Raw genomic sequence first — 21,736 nt, 5'->3', positions numbered from 1 at the left:
TAAGCCAATCTCTTACCCCTAAAAAATCGGAAATGAAAATAATGTTTTCTTAAATCGTAGAGGTATGACAATCTAAATTTATATGCATCACAAAGTTTTTCTGAAGGATGGCTTAGAGTTAGCTAGTATATCAATAAATGGAGACTTTGAGGAATCTCCTTCTGAAAATAACTGCTAGATACCTTTTCTTTGAGTGTGCATTTGAAATTTCAAACTCCATTTTCCATGTTTCCTAAGGCAGCAGGTACCATACAGTTCCCACCACAAGCAAAAATGAGTTTTAAAGGGTTCTAGACTAGGTTGTTACATGTAAAATCTTCACAGTCTTTACCAGAACATGATTATAACACCAGAAAGAGTTAACAAATAGCTTTGAGACTAAACTCAGATGAAAAGCTCAAATTCCAGAAAAGTTCATCGCAGCACATGCTAGTTTGCTCAGGATACCCTGGATCCCATCCTAGGTTAGAACAGATCCAAATTTCCAGGACCTTCTCAGACCCACTGCTTCTTTACTGAGACAGGTACATCCTCATCTTCACCCGTCCATCAAGGTTAGCAAAGCAGCAACCCAGCATCTGCTCTAGAGTAACCCAAGTAAGCCCAGGGACAAAGGTGTACTGGAGAGGTGGTGAGATCTGATTATGTGCATCACGCAAGCTGAGCAGCTGTGGAGGAACGGGATGCACAGACTCGAATTAATGGAAAATATATAATTGTTCTTCGTCCTTAAATGGGCTGCTTGGGATTGCAGTTGGAGACACATTTAGGATTTTTGAAAGAGGCAATTTCATTCTCATCATACTCATTGTTTGCTACTCTTTCTCTTTTTTTCTTTTTGGTTGAAAGCCTTAGCTTTATTCTCCTAACTAGAAGAGTATCTGCCAGCACAAAAGTCAACGAACTCACAGGAGACAAAAGACATTCTTGGTTTGATTGCTCCTAATAAACTTCAGTGCTTCCAGACCACATAATGTCATAGAATTATTTGTAATGCTTCTTTAAAGCGGGGGACAGCGTTCAGAAATGAACTGCACATGGTAAGAAGAGCCTCCCAGGGGTTATCCCTGCAAAAATGAGCTGCAAGGCTTTGGGAGTGGTGGTGGTTTCCGGCCATTAGCGTTACTAATCAAGGCCAGCTTTGCATTTATGGGAATCTACACAAATCAGGATGATACATGCTACGTTCACTCAAGCAAACCTGCCTGATTTCTTCAAGGTTACGCTGAAACAAAGCCTTAGCCCAATTATCTTGGATTGGAATGCTTCATTATTTTTATATATCCTTGAGAGAGAGAGAGAGAGAGAGAGAGAGAGAGAGTACATGAAGTAGACACACATCAGGTCCATGGGTCACAAAATCATATTTAGTGCTTCATGCCCACATAAAGCAATTACTGTCGGCTCGTTACTGGAGGAAGCATTAGTGGAGAAAATACAAATCCTAGATAACCCACCAGGTCTTTCTTGCTGCCATAGTTACAGCCGAGGTAAGAGAGAGAGAGACAATGGGAGTGCCAGAAAAGCTCGGGGCTAAGAGGTCTCTTTGGGAAACTTTGAGCAGAGGTGATACATTCAGCTGCCATTCTGTCCTCTTTTTATGCCCATTGCCTTTTTGCCCTGTACCAGGAAGCAAAAATAACATTGCTTTCCCCCCCGCAAACTTGTGGTTGACAAACAGAAGGCGTGGAGCTGGGGAAGCCAGGAAATGATAGCAGAGGAAGTCCTCTGTGAGGTTGGCAGTCACCAGGCAGTCAGAGCCTGGAGGTCTCTGGGGACCGACCACAGGCTTCTAAGTGGAGCCTCTGTACCTTCCTCCTTAGGATGCTTGAGCCACGCCCCAGGCTCTCTGGGCATAGTTTGCCCTTTAGGATCTTGACTGTGTCAACAAACATGGTACAAGCTGTTTAATTACAAATGTTATAACCAATCATTTGCACACATAGGCATTCTTACACTACAGATGCTACAGGTCCTGGGCATTACTGCTATTCCTGTCCTTCTAATATAATGAACTCTTTGGGCCAGGCACCTCCCTCCCAGGCCGGGAGCCACAGGAAGAGTTAAGACGACATCACTTCAGGTGATTCCTAACGGCACTGCGTCAGGAAGGGTACATACGTTAACAAGGAAGAAAATCTTAAGTAGTAAAACTACCATGGAATTCCAGACCCTACTGAGCAGCTGGGGGAGATGGAGGAGTTACAGAAGTCATAGCAAAGATTACGGCTCAGGCTTCCCTGGTGGCGCAATGGTTGAGAGTCCGCCTGCCGATGCAGGGGACGCAGGTTTGTGCCCCGGTCCAGGAAGATCCCACGTGCCGCGGAGCCTGTGCTCTGCAACGGGAGAGGCCACAGCAGTGAGAGGCCCGCGTACCGCATTAGGGCTCATTGGAAAGGAAAGCTGGGAAATAACCATGGGGAAAGACAGGCAAAAATCATTAAATTGCATGTTTTAATGCAAAAAGTATTTTGGATAAAAATGATTATAAAGAACCAAATTCATATCCTCTGGAAATACGACTTCACAACAAAATTAATGGGGTCTAGGAAAAGGCATTAACAGCTTTTTGCCTCAGAATGAATTTCTGTGCATTAGAGTGAGAAATCAGGTAAACAGATACAAAAAATCAAATGACAGAGTAAGGAACAATGGAAAATGCAAGGAAATTATGGACCAGGATTCTTCCTAATATTAAAGAGAGAGACAGAAAGAGAAAAAGAGAGGAAGGAGTGGGGAGGAGGCTCCAAAAAGGTCAGGAAAAATAAAGGGTCAGTGACTGTAAAAGGGAAAATGACTCATAATAACAGGGAAAATTATGAAAAACATAAATATTGACTATAAAATACCAGTGGGCAAGAGAAAAATAAGAGTTAAAGAAATCATTGAAACCACACATCTCTGATTCATTATTTGTTCTTTAAATTCTTCTGTGAAGCTCATCAGCTAGGAAAGGTACGTTATGTAATGAAAATATAATATTATGATTTCTGGCTTAAAAAGGGGGGTGAAATTAAAGGCATTATTACTTCTCTTCCCTCTTCTAAAACACACAGAAAACAACAAAAATTGTGAAGCACAAAGGAAAATATCAGATGTAATCAAACAAACAAGCAAACAAAAAAGGCTCCCATTCTTTTACAAACCATGAAGCATACATACACGGGCTAAATTCAGGAAGGATACTGAAAGCTGACAAGTATCTCAAGTCTCAAGCAGGAGCAAAAAGTTTTTGGCTAAAGTAATGTCATAAATGTCTAAAGGGCATATGCAATGAGCCTCTGGTGAGAGTGGCAAGACATACAACTTAAGCTCACAGAGACACAGTTTGACACCACATAACAGAAGGGGAGGCAGAGCTAAGAGAAATGGTTAATATTATATTCCTATTTACCTTTGTATTGTGTTATTATTATATTCCTTCTAGCCAAGGAAGACTTCCAGAGTCAGTGACATGCCTATGGAAATTCCAAGGGAGTAAGGGGACTTCCCTGGTGGTCCAGTGGCTATGACTCCACACTCCCAATGCAGGGGGCCCAGGTTCAATCCCTGGTCAGGGAACTAGATCCCACAGGCTGCAACTAAGAGTTTGCATGCCACAACTAAAAGATCCTGCATGCTGCAACTAAAAAAAAAAGAAGAAGAAGAAGAAGAAAAAAATTTCCAAGGGAGTAAAGCCAGTAAAAAGTAACAGGAAATATACAGACTTGGATTTTCTAGATAATTCTTTCATGCAGAAAGTTTAGTCTTTACAGTTTATACCAATGGAAATTTTCTCTCAGATGAGTATTCTGATAGAAGGTGTTTGCGTTTTATAAGGCAAGTCCAGAGAAGAAAATATCAAATATATTATGTAAAGCATTTAACTCTGTTATGTTAAGCAACAGAGTTTGAGAGATTTGGTAGATGGCTTCAATCTGAGCATCTATCTAGGTTTTCAGAGGGTAAGGATGAGGAATGAACAGAGAAGTGTGACCAGATTATACTACTCTCCTTGTGTTGTTGTCAAGAGCTGAGGATTACTTCATCCAAGAAAACACAACTCAGTACATAGAAAAAGCAATTCAGTGATAGTCTGGGTGTCCACTGACTGGTCTTAGAACAAGCCTGCAGAGGTTTCTGCCGGGTATAAATAAGAATCATTGGAAGGATTTATTTATTATTTTTTTTAAGTTTTTATTTTTTTGGCTGAGTTGGGTATTTGTTGTTGTGTGCAGGCTTTCTCTAGTTGCAGTGCACGGGCTTCTCATTTTGGTGGCTTCTCTTGTTGTAGAGCATGGGCTCTAGGCACGCGGGCTTCAGTAGTTGCAGCATGTGGGCTCAGTAGTTGCAGCACACGGGCCCTGGAGTGCATGGGCTTCAGTAGTTGTGGCACGTGGGCTCAGCAGCTGTGGCTCTCAGGATCCAGAGTGCAGGCTCAGTAGTTGTGGTGCACGGGCTTAGTTGCCCTGCGGTATGTGGAATCTTACCAGACCAGGGATCGAACCCGTGTCCCCTGCATTGGCAGGCAGATTCTTAATCACTGAGCTACCAGGGAAGTCCTGGAAGGATTTAAAAAACAACTTTCTGACTCTGCCTACAGAGGACTTTGGACTTGGTACATGGGTTTCTATTTATCCCAGAAATCAGGTGGCCAATGAAAGTTCTGAATTTGAATTAGATAACACACTCTTAATTGTTCTCACAATTTACAAGCATTCTCTCATTCTTCTCCTGGCTATACACAGGTTAAAATCTATAGAATCTCACGGGGCCCCAGCCCTTTAAAGAAACATGGTTTATGTACAGACAATGGATGATTAACAGATCTGTAAAGGAAGTTAAGCTAAGGAGGGAATCTAACTGAAAACAGTGAAAATCAACGAAGCCAGAACAGACCCAAACATTAAGCAGCATTCACTTAAGTGATATTAGCTAATGGCACCACTGGGTAAGTGAAGAAGTATGAGCAATAACTGACTTCCTCTCCCAAGTTCCAAAATACCAGAATGGTCACAGACCCACGGAACATACATTTCAAGTTTGGGCTGCTTAAGAAACGGTTATGGGTTGAACTGTGTCCCCCTAAAATTCACACGTCGAAGACCTAACTCCTAGTGTCTCGGAATGTGACCGTATTTGGAGGCAGGGTCTTTAATGAGGCAATTGAGATTGAATGAGTTCATTGAGAAGCTCTGGTCAGTACGACTCGTTTCCTTTTAAGAAGGGGAGATTGGGAGAGGGATACACACAGAGGGAAAAGCATGTGAAGACACAAGGAGAAGGAGCCCCTTTACAAGCCAAGGAGAGAGGCCTCAGAAGCAATCAACCTTGCAGACACCTGGATCTCAGACTTCCAGCCTCCAGAACTGTGAGAGAATAAATTTCTGCTGTTTAAGCTACTCAGTCTGTGGTGCTTTGTTATGGCAGCCCCAATACGGAAGCCTATAATGAGCCCTTTTTTCCCTCTTAGAAGTCTGATATAAGACCCAAGTTTCTTTTGTGGTTAAATGCTTTTTTACATCATACTCACAATCCCAACAGGAAAGGCCAATACAGCCAGCATCCAGTCCCTGAGAGAGATGAGCTTCTTGAGCTGTCTCTCTTGTTCTTGGCTTCCACTTCCTCTAGTCAGGAGACTGGAAAGATCAGTCAGCACACAGATGCCAAAAAAGACAGCTTGAATAACCTGGAGGGAGACAATGATGGGTATTAGTCAATAAGATCGAAAGAAACCCAAGCTGTAGGACAGCAAACAAACTACACCTTTGGAACATGACACAGGGTAAAAGAGGATCAGATGCACATTTTAAGAGCTAGCCCTGCAAACAGAAAAAGAGTCAGACATTTACAACTTGCTACCATAGGTGAGAAAATTCACCTTAAAAACACTGCTTCCATTTTTGCACACCTAAGGACAAATGCAAAACATGCATGGACAGGAAGTGGTATCAGTTCTCAAATGACATGTCCCTTAATTTAAAACATCACATCTGGGCTTCCCTGGTGGCGCAGTGGTTGAGAGTCCACCTGCCGATGCAGGGGACACTGGTTCGTGTCCCGGTCCGGGAAGATCCCACATGCCGCGGAGCGGCTGGGCCCGTGAGCCATGGCCGCTGAGCCTGTGCGTCCGGAGCCTGTGCTCCACAACGGGAGAGGCCACAACAGTGAGAGGCCCGCGAACCACAAAAAAACCCACAAAAAAACAAAAAAACATCACATCTGTGGTTTAGTAATATTGACTAGTGTGATTTAACAAACATCTAAAAAGTGCAAAGAAAAAGACTTAAAAAAGATCAACAGGGCTTCCCTGGTGGCGCAATGGTTAAGACTCCGCCTGCCAATGCAGGGGACACAGGTTCGAGCCCTGGTCCGGGAAGATCTCACATGCCGCGGATCAACGAAGCCCGTGCGCCACAACTACTGAGCCTGCACTCTAGAGCCTGTGAGCCACAACTACTGAGCTCACGTGCCACAACTACTGAAGCCCATGCACCTAGAGCCCGTGCTCCACACAAGAGAAGCCACCGCAATGAGAAGCCCGTGCACCGCAATGAACAGTAGCCCCGGCTCGCTGCTAGAGAAAGCCTGCATGCAGCAACGAAGACCCAACACAGCCAAAAATAAATAAATTAAATTAATTAATTAAAAAAAAGATCAATAACAAATGAAACAATTTAGTCTGAATGTGAAGAAACCTTCCTATGATTTAATCTCTTAGAGTCAAAATTTTTTCTACCAAAGGAAGTGGTAGAAAGCTTCTAGTCCTTGAGTCATAGAGAAATCAACTGAATGCAATAATCAGGACTGAAATGGAGCAATTTTCTGTTGTCAAACTTGAACTAAATGACCTCTTTCTCAGGTTTTCAATCTTTATGAAATAAAATCTGTCCAAAGTAATGTAAACTTAGATACCCACACCATTTTCCCAAAAAATGTGCAACAACCACTTGTACATTCCCCAATCAATTGCAAATTGAATTACTGACATCAGCTATGTTTACTTGGACTATCACAGAGAGAGAACGTTGAAACGCTAGAGCCCAGTTATTTGTGAAATTCCTAAAGTGGGGGTAAAAGTATTGATGATCCCTAGCCTCGAGTGAAGGCAGGCAGTATACTGTAATACAGCTTGGCAGATGATAATTCAAATTATGGAAAGGGCAGAAAATATATTCCCTAGGCTCAAAGTCATACCCATTTAGCACCAAGAATAGATTCAGGGGAATTTTTCTGATTTCGTTTACAAGAAATAATTTACTGATGATTTATTTGTAAAAGATACAACTTTACTCATTATGTTTAGCAAACATAACAAAATAATTTTTTTAGTGAATTGCCATCTTGGCAGTGGAACAAATCTGTGAAAGCTCTGTTCCTTACTGAGGCACAGAACAAAGGGAAGGACCCTCAAAATTACCCTCAGCAAAGCACTGACATACTCAGATTGTTAAACTCTTATCTTAGCCACTTTGAAAATTCCCAGTAATGGAGATTCCGCCACCAGTTTTAGTCAAATAAACAAAAATCCTGCAGTATTTTTTACGTCTAATACACCAGGCTCTTCTGAACTCAACATATCCTGCTATTATTAGTCATTCTTAGTCAGAGTAATGTTCTATTCTTCTTCATAATTTAGCCTATCTTTTGCCTTCAATCACTTAAGGGTTCTTGCTTTTCTACAACCAGAAAAACCAGAGGAGAAGTTAAGACTGCCACGTTGAGCATGGCACAATTAAAGTGTTGTCAAGAATCATGCTGTGATGACCAGAAATGATTTAAATGACTCAGAGAATAATTTCCTACTTGGGAAAATTTTCCATAGCACATCTTATGACTTTAGATGTTAGATCTTTATGTCAACCCTAATGGGGGTTGAGAAATTGGAGTGGCCATACTGGGGAATAATAATCTCTATGACAATCTGGCAGTGAACATATTAAAAGGTGTCTTACCTGATCCATAACCAGGGAAATGCAAATTTAGATAGCATTTCTCATCCATGTAACTACTCACAATTTAATTCTGAGAGTACCAAGTATTATAAGGATGGAGAATAACCAGAATCCTTATGGTGGGAGTGCAAATTGGGAAAACCATTTTGAAGAACAATTGGCAACATCTAGTAATTTAAAGATGCATATACTCTTTTATCTAGTGACTTCACTATGAAGTCACATTTACATGAAAGTTAATTTTAACATTCATTGCTTCAGAAAAATGACACAATCTAAATATCTCTTAATAGTTGACTAGATAAATAAATCATGCTATAGTCACACAATGGAATTCTAAGCACACATCAATTTTTCATTCTCACAACAAAACACTAAACAAACAAAAAAGGAAACAAAAAATGCTGTGTATTGACACCATTAAAATAAATTTCAAAAAATGCAAAGATAAATTTTTTTTTTTTTTTTTTTCTTGCGTTATGCGGGCCTCTCACTGTTGCGGCCTCTCCCATTTGCGGAGCACAGGCTCCGGACGCGCAGGCCCAGCGGCCATGGCTCACGGGCCCAGCCGCTCCGCGGCACGTGGGATCCTCCCGAAACGGGGCACGAACCCGCGTCTCCCGCATCGGCAGGCGGACCCTCAAGCACTGCGCCACCAGGGAAGCCCCGCAAAGATAAATTTAAAGATGCATGTATATGAAGTAAAATATGAAGAAACACATGGAATTAATAACAGTAAATTTAGGTACCTCTACAAGGAGGATAAGATTGAGGAAAGGACACAAGGGCCTCAACTATATCAGTACTTTATTTCTTAAGTTGATTATTGGGTATACAGAAGTGCAATCAAATGCTAAAAATCTGTGGAAAAGGGGAAATCTTGAAAGTCAATACAGAAAAAGACATCATGTACAGAAAAGTAAAGATAAATATTACCTCAGACTTCTTGTATAAAACAACACAAGCCAGAAAACAGTATAATGATATCTTTAAAGTGCTTAAGGGGGAAAAACTGTCAAAGGTGAAAGACATTTTCAGACAAACAGAAGCTGAGAGAATTCATTGCCAATAGCCTTTCACTACAAGAATGTAAAAGGAATTGAGAATATGATACCAAATATAACTTCAAATCTACACTAAGCAATGATAGTTGCTAAAATAGTAAATATGTGGCTAACTATAAAAGATTTATCTTCTAATTTGTTTTAATTTTTAAAAGATATTGACTAGGGCTTCCCTGGTGGTGCAGTGGTTGAGAGTCCGCCTGCCAATGCAGGGGACACGGGTTTGTGCCCCGGTCCAGGAAGATCCCACATGCCGCAGAGCGGCTGGGCCCGTGAGCCATGGCTGTTGAGCCTGCGCGTCCGGAGCCTGTGCTCCGCAACGGGAGGGGCCACAACAGTGAGAGGCCCGCGTACCGAAAAAAAAAAAAAAAAAAATAGATATTGACTATTTAAAGCAAAAATATAACAATATATTGTGAGGTCTTAAACATAGAAATAAAATGATGACTATAATAGTACAAAAGACAAAAAGGTAGGAATGGAAGGCATACTGCTGATGAATTCTTAGTTACATATAAGGTGGTATAATATTATTTGGTAGAAGACAGTGATAAGTTAAAGATGCATATAGTAAACCCTAGAGTAACTACTGAAACAATAAAATGGAGATCTTTAGCTAATGTATTGGTTGTCTGTGTGGCAAAACAAATTACCACAGACTTAGCAGCTTAAAACACCAATTTATTAGGTTACAGTTCTTTAGGTCAGAAGTCCAGGTGGATTAGTCTGGCTTCTATGCTCAGGGTTCCACAATACCAAACTCATAGTGTTGGCCAAGCAGGGCTCTTATTTCAAGGTTCAAGAAAAGGATCTACTTCCAAGTTCATTCTGATTGTTGGTAGAATCCAGTTCTTTAGACTATAAAGCTGAGGTTCATGTTCGCTTGATAGTTCTTAGCCAGAGTCACTCTCAGCTCCTTGTATCTGCTCTCCAATCTTTGTATGATGGCCCCCTCCATATTCAAATCCAACAACAGAATATCAAATACTCTTTATGCTTCAGATCTCTCTGACTCTTCCGCTTTCCTCTTCTGGCCTGAAAAAGCTTTCTGATTTTAAGGGTTCATGTGATAAGATCAGGCCCACATGGATAATGTCTCTTTCTTAAGGTCAACTGTGCATATATCATAGTGTAATCAGAGGAGTTATAGCTCTTTCATTGACAGGTTCCCTGAATTATAGTGGGATATCTTTGGGGGTCAATTTAGAAATTCTATCACAGCTAATAAACCAATACTGGAAATAAAATGGAATACTAACAATATCAAAGTAGTCCAAAAGAAGTCACAAACTGGGAAAAAGGTACAAAGAATAGATGACACAGAGAAAAAAATAAGATATCAGACTTTAATCCAACAATTCCTATAATTACATTAAATACAAATGGTTTAAACTCTCCAATTAAAAGGCAGAGATTGACAGATTGCACTTAAAAAGCAAACAGCACTTCAAGTGTTAAAGTACAGATTTGTTAAAAGGTAAATGAACACGAATGCTAATCATAAGAAAGATGGAATAGCTATACTAATATCAAAAAGTAGGTTTCAAGATAAAGAATATTACCAGAAATAAAGAAGAACATTTCATAATGATAAAGGGATCAATTCACTAAGAAGGCATAATGATCTTAAATGTGTAATACCATAGCTGAGCCTCAAAACAGAGGAAGCAAAAACTTATTTAAGAAGGGTTTAAATTACTCAATAAGTGTTTGTTAAATAAATAAATGATTCACTGGTTCTTGGGAAACAGACACTTTTATGAAGATTTAAAATGCAAGTGAAAGGGGAGAAACAATCTCATATTCTAGAAGAGAAAAACAAAAGAAGTTCTGCAAATATAAATGTAATAGTCTAAACAATATTTGCCAAATTTAGAAGATTAATGGTATTATGAAATCTTATACTTCTCTACAGCTGATTCCCTTTCTTCCTCTTTTTATCCACTGGTGTCATCTAACACAGCAGTGCCCTCACTATTACCTGGTGGCTACCCTGTCACTGTCTGTAGGTCTCTCCACTGGCTCTCCCCTGCTTATGACCACAGTATGGCCGCCATGCCTGAACTGCTGTGGAAGACTTCGCCAAAGTGAGTATGTGGAAATCAAAGAAAGGAGGTACCAAAAACAATTTTCACCTGATTTCCAAACATCAGGAGACAGAGAGAGAATTGTTGGGTTTTGTTAGGGTTGTTGTTTGTTTGTTTGTTTGTTTTTTAACTCACACTGGCTAATCCTCAAAATGTAATACCTAAAAATTATGGAACAGGCCATCATTCCCTGCAGAGAAGCAAGGATTGACTTTTGGTTATTTGCTAGTTTAAGAAGCAGTTAGCCAGAACTGTTAAACCATTTTAGATTTCTGCTACTTTGTTAAAGTTTGATTTGAGCTGACAGCTAACAAATCACATTAGAGACATTTTACTCTGTTGCCTATATATATCATGTTGTCCATTGTAACTTAAAATTCATTAAGTTAAGAATGTAAAAGTCACATGGAGATGCACAAGTGAATCTTATGTAGGATTACCTTGAAGCATTATTCAGCTCCAGCCATTCTGCAGAGCTGGCATTTCCAAACCATCAACCCAGCATGACACACATATACACCATCTGGCTTTGAGTTCTTAGCAGGCTGGTTGCTCTTATTATTTTGTATCATCATGTGTAGAAATGAAGTGGTCAAATGTACCATATCTCTCCAAGAAATATAAATAGAAATCTATCAGAATGAAAAAAAAAAATCCCAGGATATTTTTGAGTCATTCTAGCATTTGCTCCTCTAGAATGTTCTCTACTGTTTAATTCGCTCTGCATCTTCTCTCCGCCCCCTCAATTCTCCCTGTCAGAAATCACAACTTTTTTACTGAGTCATTTTAGGTTTAGGTTCATTTCCACAAGTGTGGAAATGTACCAAAATTCCATTCATATCTTTATCTTTTTTACACGAGTTGTTTTTATTAAATTAATTTAACATTATTTTCCTTTTTTCTCTGGAATGCACTAAACTATTACAATTCTGTTTGTACTAGAGGGCAAATTCATTAAATTTCTAACATTTACTCCCAAACATATATGATAATAGTTTATCCAGAATGGGTTTTATTTCATTTCACTAGGTCATCTTCGATATCCTCATTTATATGTAATTGTGCCAAATCAATAGTCTATATATCAAGTTATGTCATTACTTCAGTTGCTAATTTTTATATTTCAGCCTAATTGGCCAAACTCAGGCAAGAACCAAGGATGCACCAAAATAAGAAAAGCAGCACCTTAAGTAAGAAATGGCATCACTATTTGTATGAATTTTTAAAGACAGTACAGCTGTCTTGACCTTTGGGAGTAAGATTTCCAGTAACTTGTATCTATCATGAACTGCGCTTTGATTATACTGTACTTTCATAAGATTAACACAAAGAGTACCACAGTGTTTGTTTTGAAGATTTTGCTTATTTTAAAGTTAATTTTAGACACGGCAGACAGAGGAAACAAGAAGGCAGAACTCTGAGGGGTGGCAATGAAATTGGAGTGACGTGGATCATGGAATGAAGGAAAACTGTGGAGAGAACAGATGGGAAGAAGGCAGTGAGATTTATAGGTGTCATAAGGGAAGGCCTAAAGGAGTCTTGTGTATGAGGACGGAGCAAGGGGAGATGATACAGAAGAAATGAAAAATCTATCTAAACTCTTTTGTAATTAGTGTACAATATTATGTATAGTAAATGTACACGTAATCTAGGAAAGAATAGTAGAATAGAAAGAAAGAAAGAAAGAGAGAGAGAGAGAGAGAGAGAGAGAGGGAGGGAGGAAGGAAGAAAAGATAAGAAAAGAAAGGTGACTCATGCCCATGTAACATACATGGATGTCTTGTATCTGTGTAATTTCTCCTATGCAGAAGGGTGAATAACACATTTGGAAAAATGGTGTGAGTTGGAGGTCTTCCTGTATCTCACACAGTCATATATCATGTGGTACTATATAGCATAAACAGTTATTTTATATTCAGTTCATAAAAATTTCAATGCAGTTCTTGCCTAAAAGCAATCCATGGCAATTTGTGTGTTCAGTGAAGAGTGAATTTGACTGAAAGGTGTTAAACACCATGTTGAAAGAATACAAGAGCTACAAAATAGCAATACCATAACACACAATCTTCTAAGGGACTCCCCCTCCATTCCACAAATGCCTTACTTTTTAATAGTGCACAACTCCTTCTTATTATCAAGATCAAGAGTGAATCACAAATGTATTTCGACACCAAGGGGCAGTGACTCAGTATGAAATCAGATGACTGAATTCTGCAAGGATTCTTTTGCATTTGCTTCCAGTGCCTTCCTTGCCTGAGACATCTGAACATCTGTGGCAATTCTACAGTATAGAGTCCATCAGTTACATGGAAGCCGTGATCAGTTACACGTTTGAGTGTTACTCTGTAGAGAAATAAATGCATTTAAAAGTACCACAAGTTCTCTCTGCCTCCTTCATCCACTGAGACTATACCCATCAGATGTACTGCCTGGTGAATTTTCCGTTACTACCCTTGGAGAGAGTTAGCCTGAACAAGACAATATGGTTCTCTCACTCTAATGACTGTAACTTTATTTTTCTAAATCCGCCATTTAAGTGATGTGCTTTAAGCGCAAGCATTTTCAAGGAATCTTCACCACAAACATTTCTGAGGAGATGGACTCATTGCATCATCAAGCCCGTGGTTTTCAGAATGTGATTTAGAGTCCTTGCCCATGTACACAGACATTTACCTCATACTGCTCTATCTCATTACTGAAAATCGATGAGGTCAGCCATAAGTCACCACTGGCTAGCAATCCATTCAGACAGACAGAAAGAAAAATAAGCTTTTCAGTCAGAAATAATGCACTTAGATAAGCAGCTTTGGAAAGGAAAGCTTTTCCACAAAATTCGTTACAATATCACAGAATCATTTTCAATATCTAAGCAAGGAGAACAGTCATCTAAAGAAAACATTTGGATGTGCTTCACAAAGTGATGGGTGCAATCATGCCATGTTCCAGCACCATCCTGATAACAGCACTGCAGGGATCTTCCCAGAGATTCCATTCTAATCTGCAAATACGACAGAAAATTTCCCTCGGGTGTTTTCACGGTGCTACACTGACATTAGAAGTTACTCAAAACTTTTATAGGCTTAAAGATTTTTTTCAACTATTAGTATTAGCATGAATCCTTTCAAATACTGAATTAAATACACCATTGATTTATTTAACAAATATTTACTGATTACTACATACAAAACACTTAGTAAACTACTAACGCAGACTATTAAACGATTGTACGTTGTGCGGCAAACGTGAATGTACTTAGAAGTGTCTAACTTCTAACTTAGTGGCACCTGCATTTGCTAAATGCACAATAACAGTGGTGAACAGTTATTTAAAGAAAAAAATGTTGTAACTTTAATAACACAAATCTGTTCTGAAGTGCATTAAATGTTCTAACACTGTAAAATCGATTTTATCTGACTAAATTTTTACTTGTGGTAACAATTTACTGCAGCAGAAGATGATTTAAGTGCCAAACATAATCATTAGTTAAAGAGTTAGATAAATCTGAAACCTAAATAAAAAAGGACCTGAATTAAGACCAAATCAGATCTTAAGTGATAAGCTGACATAGAATCATAACCCATGCACAATCTGTATATAACAAACTAAACTATATGTATTAAGAGCATATACATCTGCAGGTAAAGTTGTATTAATAAAGTCGATTAGAAAAACATGGCCCCTGTCCATAGACATTTCTATTTTAATATTTATGAATCTATTGATTTTGTAGACTCAATCTAACGTTGAGTCTACATAAAGAGTAAGTCTGCATAATTGTAGATAAATACTTGGCAGGGAACTGAATGGTGAAAATACTTACAAAAGCAGTTCCCTGTTTCTAGATGCTGCATTCTGCCTTCAGAAACAGGGTCTTCCACACAGAGCCTGGATGGGCTCTGAAAGGTCTCACTCCCTAACAGATAATATTTTCTATTTTTAACTCAAACTGGCCATTGTTCTACCACATTAATTTGTTTAATATATCATTTTGAAGTTTACTGGTGCAGAGCCTAAAAGGTATAAGATGAACCATTCTTTTCATTTCTATTCTCCACTAGTTCATCTATGACTCCATAATATTTTACCTCTAGATTAAGAGTATTTAGAAAATCCCAGGGTTCTTATAGTTTGAGAAAGTATGAAGCTAGTGCTGGAAGGGTCCTACCACCAATCAACTCAAGTGCCAATGTAAAATCTCAAAAAAAATGAAAGGTCCCTAAGACATTTTATAATTATATTAACGATACAGAAAAGTCTGATAATATCCATTGTGGAAGATGATGTGGAACAATGCTAGAGGGAGTATATTTTGGTTCAGTCACTTTGGAAAATAATGGCATTATCTAGTAAAGTTGAGGATGCATATACCTATGAATGGTCTTATGTATGTCTCCTGGTACCTAGAGTATACAACACGGAATGAGACTGGAGTTTTAGGTATATGCTTCTGTCCTTCAGACAAGTATGAAATTTTAAAAAGTTAGAAGTGGTACTGTTATTTATTACATTAGGAAACTAAGAAATACATTAAAGTTCTCAATTACTTAGGTAACAAAGTAAATACGACCATTCCATTACTTTCTTCACAAAGTTATCAGCTTATGTTTCTATTGAGAAACAACCTATTCTTATAGCTTTAAAATAGTTGACCCTTGAACAACATGGGTTTGAACTGCCCGAGTCCATTTATACAAGGACTTTTTTCAGTAGTAAATACTACATACTACATGATCTGCAGTTGCGTGAATCCACAGATGGGGAACCTTGGATACAAAGGGCTGACTATAAAGTTATACGTGGGTGTTTCTATTGCATGGGGGTCGGCGCCCCTAACTCCTACCTTATTCAAGGGTCAACTGTAACTTAATGGACATAGTTTTGAGTCATAACTAAATTGTAACACGATTTTCTTGTACTTTACAAACTGGTGACATTTAGAACACTGGATGTGTAAGTTTATGCTAGGTTTTAGATTTTTCGTTGACTTTTTTAAGGTAGGGTAAGTTTAATATAAAGAATGATTAGGCTATCATAGGAGAGTAAGTATTAGATGTAAACAGAATGCTAGAGGGTGCCCCAGGGCTCAGGGAGAGTACCCAAGGAAAGAACAACTTGGAATAAGCCCCCTCCCCAAGAATGGGCTTCAGACCTCACTATAGAGAAGGTGTGTTTGCAGCCAGTTGGATGGTGGAGAAATTCTCCACCAATAAGCAGCCTTCCCAGGTAAAGGGGGCCTCTGCTGATGGGCAGGTGCACAAGAGTTGAGTGACCACTGTGGGCAGGAGACCTGGTGCAGGTGGTGCTCTTGTTGGAAGAGCTGCAGGGACTGCACATTCCCTGCCTGTGGCTGGGGCAGAATGATACTAAATGTCCTTCTACCCACACAGCTGACCACTGGGGCAACAGCTGAAATCAGTAAGTGAAGCTCCATCCTCCTGCAATGTTCCTTCAGTGCCCTTTACTGAGAAAGCTCAACATTATCCTCAATGTGAAGGAGAAATGCTTAAAAAGTGATGGAAGAGCAGGTATTATAGGGTGAATTTGGAGCCGAGAGACAATAGATATCTCATTTAATTCACATGACTTCCCTGATATTTAATAGCGTTGCTGACAATGTTTTAGTTATTGTAATGAAATGCTAAGAATGAGGGAAGGACATTTGCTTTTAATTATTCAGATAGACGGTCTGACCTATCTCTTGACTTTGGGTCATTTAATTATTTTATGCCACCTTCTATAGATAGCACATCAGGAAAACTGATGGAGATATTATTGTAACATTTTAAATATGATGCAACATTCAAAGTGGTCAAATTTGCTACTAATTTGTGGTACTTGTGTTCAATAGAGAAGGCTGAAGTGAAAGACCAGAGCTAAAATTTGCATGCATATTGAAAATTAACCAATCTCTATCATACCTTTCCTATTCATATCTGAATTGTTTATAATGGCAAAAAAAATCAAACAACCCAAATGTGCACAGACTCAACCATGGATAAACAGAGGTATTAAAAAAATAAAATACAGCAGTGAAAATAAATTACCTAGAGTTACATATATCAACACAGATGACTGCACAAGTATAACACTGAACAATAAAAGCAAATCTTAAAAGACTGAAAAAGTATCACACTATTTAGATAAAGTTATAAAAGAAATGAAAAAAAAAAAACAACCCCACAATATTAGACCAGGGACAAACATGTGGTAAAACTATAAGGAAAAGCAAGATAAGAATAACAATAAAATGCTACCTAGAGCAAGTTAGGGTCTCCCTCTCCCTGCCCCAATATGCATTTCAGGTCACCTTTTATTTTTTTTTGCCACTTGATTCAAGTGTAATGAAATTATCATTAGTGTTGCTGTTTTATAAATGCCTGACTTTCTTGTAGGCACATGGCGGCAGGGTTAAGTTTTAGTTCAATGTTGTATCCCTAGAGACTGGCACAACATCTGGGGTGTAGTATTAACACACATTTACTAATTACAGAATTAACGACAGTGGCAAAGACAGCTGAGTGGAGAAGAGAGGGGACCTGACTTGGGGCCAGTAGAAGGATGGCTGGGAAATGCTGGGGGCCCTGTAAAGAAGGAGATCACACAGCTATATTTCAACTGAGCTGCACTGTTTTATTACAGGTGTCCCCCGCTCTCCGAAAGTAGAGTGTTCGTATGAACCTCTCAAAAGCTGAAAAGGGTAAAGCAGAGAAGCAATTACCTTAGGACACATCTTGCTAACAGATGCACAAAATAAACTGACATAAAGCACAGATGCTCACAGACACAGTTCAAAGCTATGGTGGCTTGATGCTGTGATACTGAATGTATTTCCAGGGGAAGAAGCTTGGCAATGCCATTCTCACTGCTCAGGAGGATCTATAATAACTCACTGTAAAACAAATGCTAAACGTTCTTTCCACTTTTCATCTTTTTTTTTTTCCATAAAAGTGAAAGTCCTCTATGGATTTCTTTTAGTTAGGGAAAACAGGTACTTTCATAGAAGCCAAGTGGTGTACAGTGAGCTCTGGAAAATCGGGGGGTACCTGCAATTGCTTCCAGTCGTGCTCAGTGCCCCAGTCACAAGGCACGTAAACGGACCTAATGGGTATGAGCGTCGGCCGGGCAAACCCACAAGGTGCTAGGGCAGTGAGGGTGCCCGGAGCTGAATAACTAAAGCGCTAGATCACAGGGTTTAGAGTGGTTAGAGAAAAACAGGGGAGGGATACAGCATGAGCTATTTTTTGGCGGCGGGGATGAGTCACAGGTCCGGTAGGAGTGAACACGTTGAATGATGGGAGACTGTGATCCAAGAATGAGCTAGAGGTCAAGCTGTTCTCAATGACCAGGAGACCCAGGGATGGCCGTGGCAAGAAGATCCTGGGCGGTTATGATAAGAGTCAGGGGAGTTGAGGAGAAAAAAAGTACCATGAGGAGGGAACTTCATGCACTGATGCGACTGTAAATGTCTGGGACAAAGAAAAATTAAAAAAGAAATTGGAACCAAAATGTGCAGAAGCATAGGTTCTAAAAAAATATCAGAGATAATTTAGAAACCTATCAATTAAGTATACCAGTATAAAATATATGTTTATAAAACAGTGCATAGCAACTGAGTGCCTTGCAGCAATAGAAATACAAGCAATGGCATTTTTCCTTTCAGTTACATTAAAGTAATACATCTTCTTCTTTTGACTTTGTCACATGTCTGTTCTCATAAACATACAAAGTGTGTGTTTAAAAGCTAATAAATAGTAAAAGCCCATCAGTAGCCAAGGCTGTACACGGACAGAACAAAAGAAAATAATGAATATACCCCATAAAAGGGTAAAGGTAGTCTCATCACTTTTATTGTGGATGGGATAATGAAGGAAAATCCAAAATCTTCTGGAGTTCCAACAGATATTAATAAAAATACACAGTTCGGGGCTTCCCTGGTGGCACAGTGGTTGAGATTCCGCCTGCCGATGCAGGGGACACGGGTTCGTGCCCCGGTCTGGGAGGATCCCACATGCCGTGGAGCGGCTGGGCCCGTGAGCCATGGCCGCTGAGCCTGCACGTCCGGAGCCTGTGCTCCGCAACGGGAAAGGCCACAACAGTGAGAGGCCCGCGTACCGCAAAAAAAACCAAAAAAAACAAAACACAGTTCTTCTAAAAACAGTATTCATCTGGAAACTTCTCCCGACAGATTCTGATTCAATACCACCCATTAAGAAATCAAAATAAATTTAAAAGTATAAAATCAAGGAGAAACAGCCTAAGAGTTCTAAAAACTCAGAAAACAGAAAATGCATATTTTATGTTGCTTCATAAGGTACATTAACTTTGAAAGCTAACAATAATTTCCTCACCAGAATAACAAATAAATGAAAATAATCTGTTGTTGGTTAGAAATCAGAAAGTATACTAAATTTTATATCAGGAAGCATCCTAAAATTTATAGATGGCTGTCTTTTTTTATTTTTCAGGATCATTTTCTTTAAAAATATTTATTTATTTATTTATTTTTAAAACATCTTTATTGGAGTATAATTGCTTTACAATGGTGTGTTAGTTTCTGCTTTATAACAAAGTGAATCAGCTATACATATATATATCCCCATATCTCCTCACTCTTGCATCTCCCTCCCACCCTCCCTATCCCACCCCTCTAGGTGGTCACAAAGCACCAAGCTGATCTCCCTGTGCTATGTGGCTGCTTCCCAGTAGCTATCTATTTTACATTTGGTTTTGCTGCGTCCTTACATGGCAGAAGGGTCAAGAGACCTCTGTGGGGTCTCTTTTATAAGGGCACTAATCTCATTCACTAGGGCTCCATTATCATGACCTAATCACCCCAAAGATTCCACCTCTTAATACCATCACCTTGAGGGTTATGATTTCAACATATGAATTTCGGGGGAGGGAGACACAAAAATTTAGTCCATAGAAAACGTAAAGTTGTAGTATGCTCACACATTCTGAAGGAAAATATATATATACGCTTCATTCTTAATATTAAATGGATGTTCAACTTACAGTCAATAACTCTCTTGATCAGAATGCAGCAGCTGAAGGTTGATGTTTCAAACTGGTAAATGCTAGAAGAAATCACGTAGAAATATGGTGGGCAAATAACAGCTTATCTAGCCATCTTTTCTATTGTGACTGACATCAGATGCTAGAACTGAATTGAAAATTGTATCTACAGGTGTTCATCAAATTATGTCAAATTTATAGATTGACCACGAGGAAGCTTATGTATAGTATATATAACATCTGCTTTGGCTATTTAAAAAAAATCCATTACTGATTTTGAGCCCAGGACAGAATACACTTTTGTGACAATAAAATATTATGAATGAAATCTCCCCAAATGCAGAATCAGAAAAATCTTTCTTTTTAGTGGCCTTCTTTTCCTTTGTTATGCTGTGATTGTGCTAATCACACCAAGCAGTGCACTGAACAGGGTTTACAGGTAGGGGCGAAGGCCTCTGCCCACGACTCTTTATCTAGGTAGAAGCCTCAAATCCCAAACACTGGAGGAAGAAGGGATAAGCCACTTAGATAACTAAGACCAAAGTGTTCATGAGCTACTGCAAACACATAACTGTTTTCCCCTTTATTTTAAGTGAAGGCTCCACAGTTTTGCAAAGCCTACCTTCCTCTGGGAGTATCGGAAGCGTAGTGCTTCAGTGGTGTTCTCTTCCATCCACAGTATATGCATCTATCATGATCAGGACCAGCTGCCTGTGCGCTTTTGGATTAGTGGTTGTTACCCATGCGCAGAAGTGGATTTTACTCCACTTAACTCATAACTCAGGTATCGCTCTAGAGATGGATACATCTTGAGAGGGCAGCATATTATGAAAATTATTCCATACTTTTGAATTGCTTTGTCTTCAAAAATCTTTGATTTAAAGATATATGTGGCAAAGTTTATGATGTTTGATATTTAAATTGAGCACATATGGGCAAAAATCTAAGTTACTCTGGTAGCCAGAATGCTCCCAGACATGAGCTTAGAAATGTGTTACTAAGTGATGAAGAGAAAGTACTATGAAAATTCTTTCTTTGGAACACTCTCCTGAAGCTCCATATAGGGGTGGCATTGGCAATGTTTTTCTTTAAGTCTCTCAATTCCCTCTTTGTTGTAAAACTCTTAATAGGATATTATGATTTAGTTACTTATTAACACTACCAAATCATAAGGCAATAAATGATAGGTCTTGGGGTTATGCCACTAAATTAATTCCTTTGTTTAATTCATTTTTATTTTTTATGTTATTGTAGTAAGAACACATCATGAGATCTACCCTCTTAGCAATTTTAAGTGTACCACACAGTATTATTAATTACCAGCACAATGTTGTAAAAAAGGTCTCTAGAATTCATTCACCTTCCATAACTGAAACTTCATACCTGTTGATTAGCAACTCCTCATTTCCCCCTCTGCCCACCGCCTAGCAACCACCATTCTACTCTCTTCTATGAATTTGATTATTTTAGATACCTTGTATAAGTGGAACCATGCAGTATTTGTCCTTCTGTGACTAGCTTATTTCACTTAGCATAATGTGTCAAGCTACTAAACTAAGGTCTTTAAATTGAATAAATATAGTCAACATGTGAAAAGCCTCTCTACACATACATAATGACAAAACCATGTTACACA

The 21,736-nt window shown here is 39.0% G+C and overlaps 1 protein-coding gene across 2 annotated transcripts in view; it reads right to left on the bottom strand.

Annotated features, from left to right (window-relative positions):
- The window catches only part of AIG1 (androgen induced 1), a 236,604-nt gene that overhangs the window by 166,113 nt on the left and 48,755 nt on the right, over nucleotides 1-21,736 (bottom strand). For both annotated transcript variants that reach the window (XM_007450308.1, XM_007450309.1), the window contains exon 2: nucleotides 5,513-5,668. In XM_007450308.1, the coding sequence (XP_007450370.1) occupies nucleotides 5,513-5,668 (156 nt within the window). The remainder of the gene's footprint in view (nucleotides 1-5,512; nucleotides 5,669-21,736) is intronic.

The sequence above is a fragment of the Lipotes vexillifer genome, unplaced genomic scaffold, assembly GCF_000442215.2.
Source record: "Lipotes vexillifer unplaced genomic scaffold, Lipotes_vexillifer_v1.1 scaffold112, whole genome shotgun sequence".
NCBI classification, from domain to species: domain Eukaryota; kingdom Metazoa; phylum Chordata; class Mammalia; order Artiodactyla; family Lipotidae; genus Lipotes; species Lipotes vexillifer.
The sequence above is the reverse complement of the archived record's forward strand: the minus strand, read 5'-3'. Positions and strand labels throughout refer to the sequence as shown.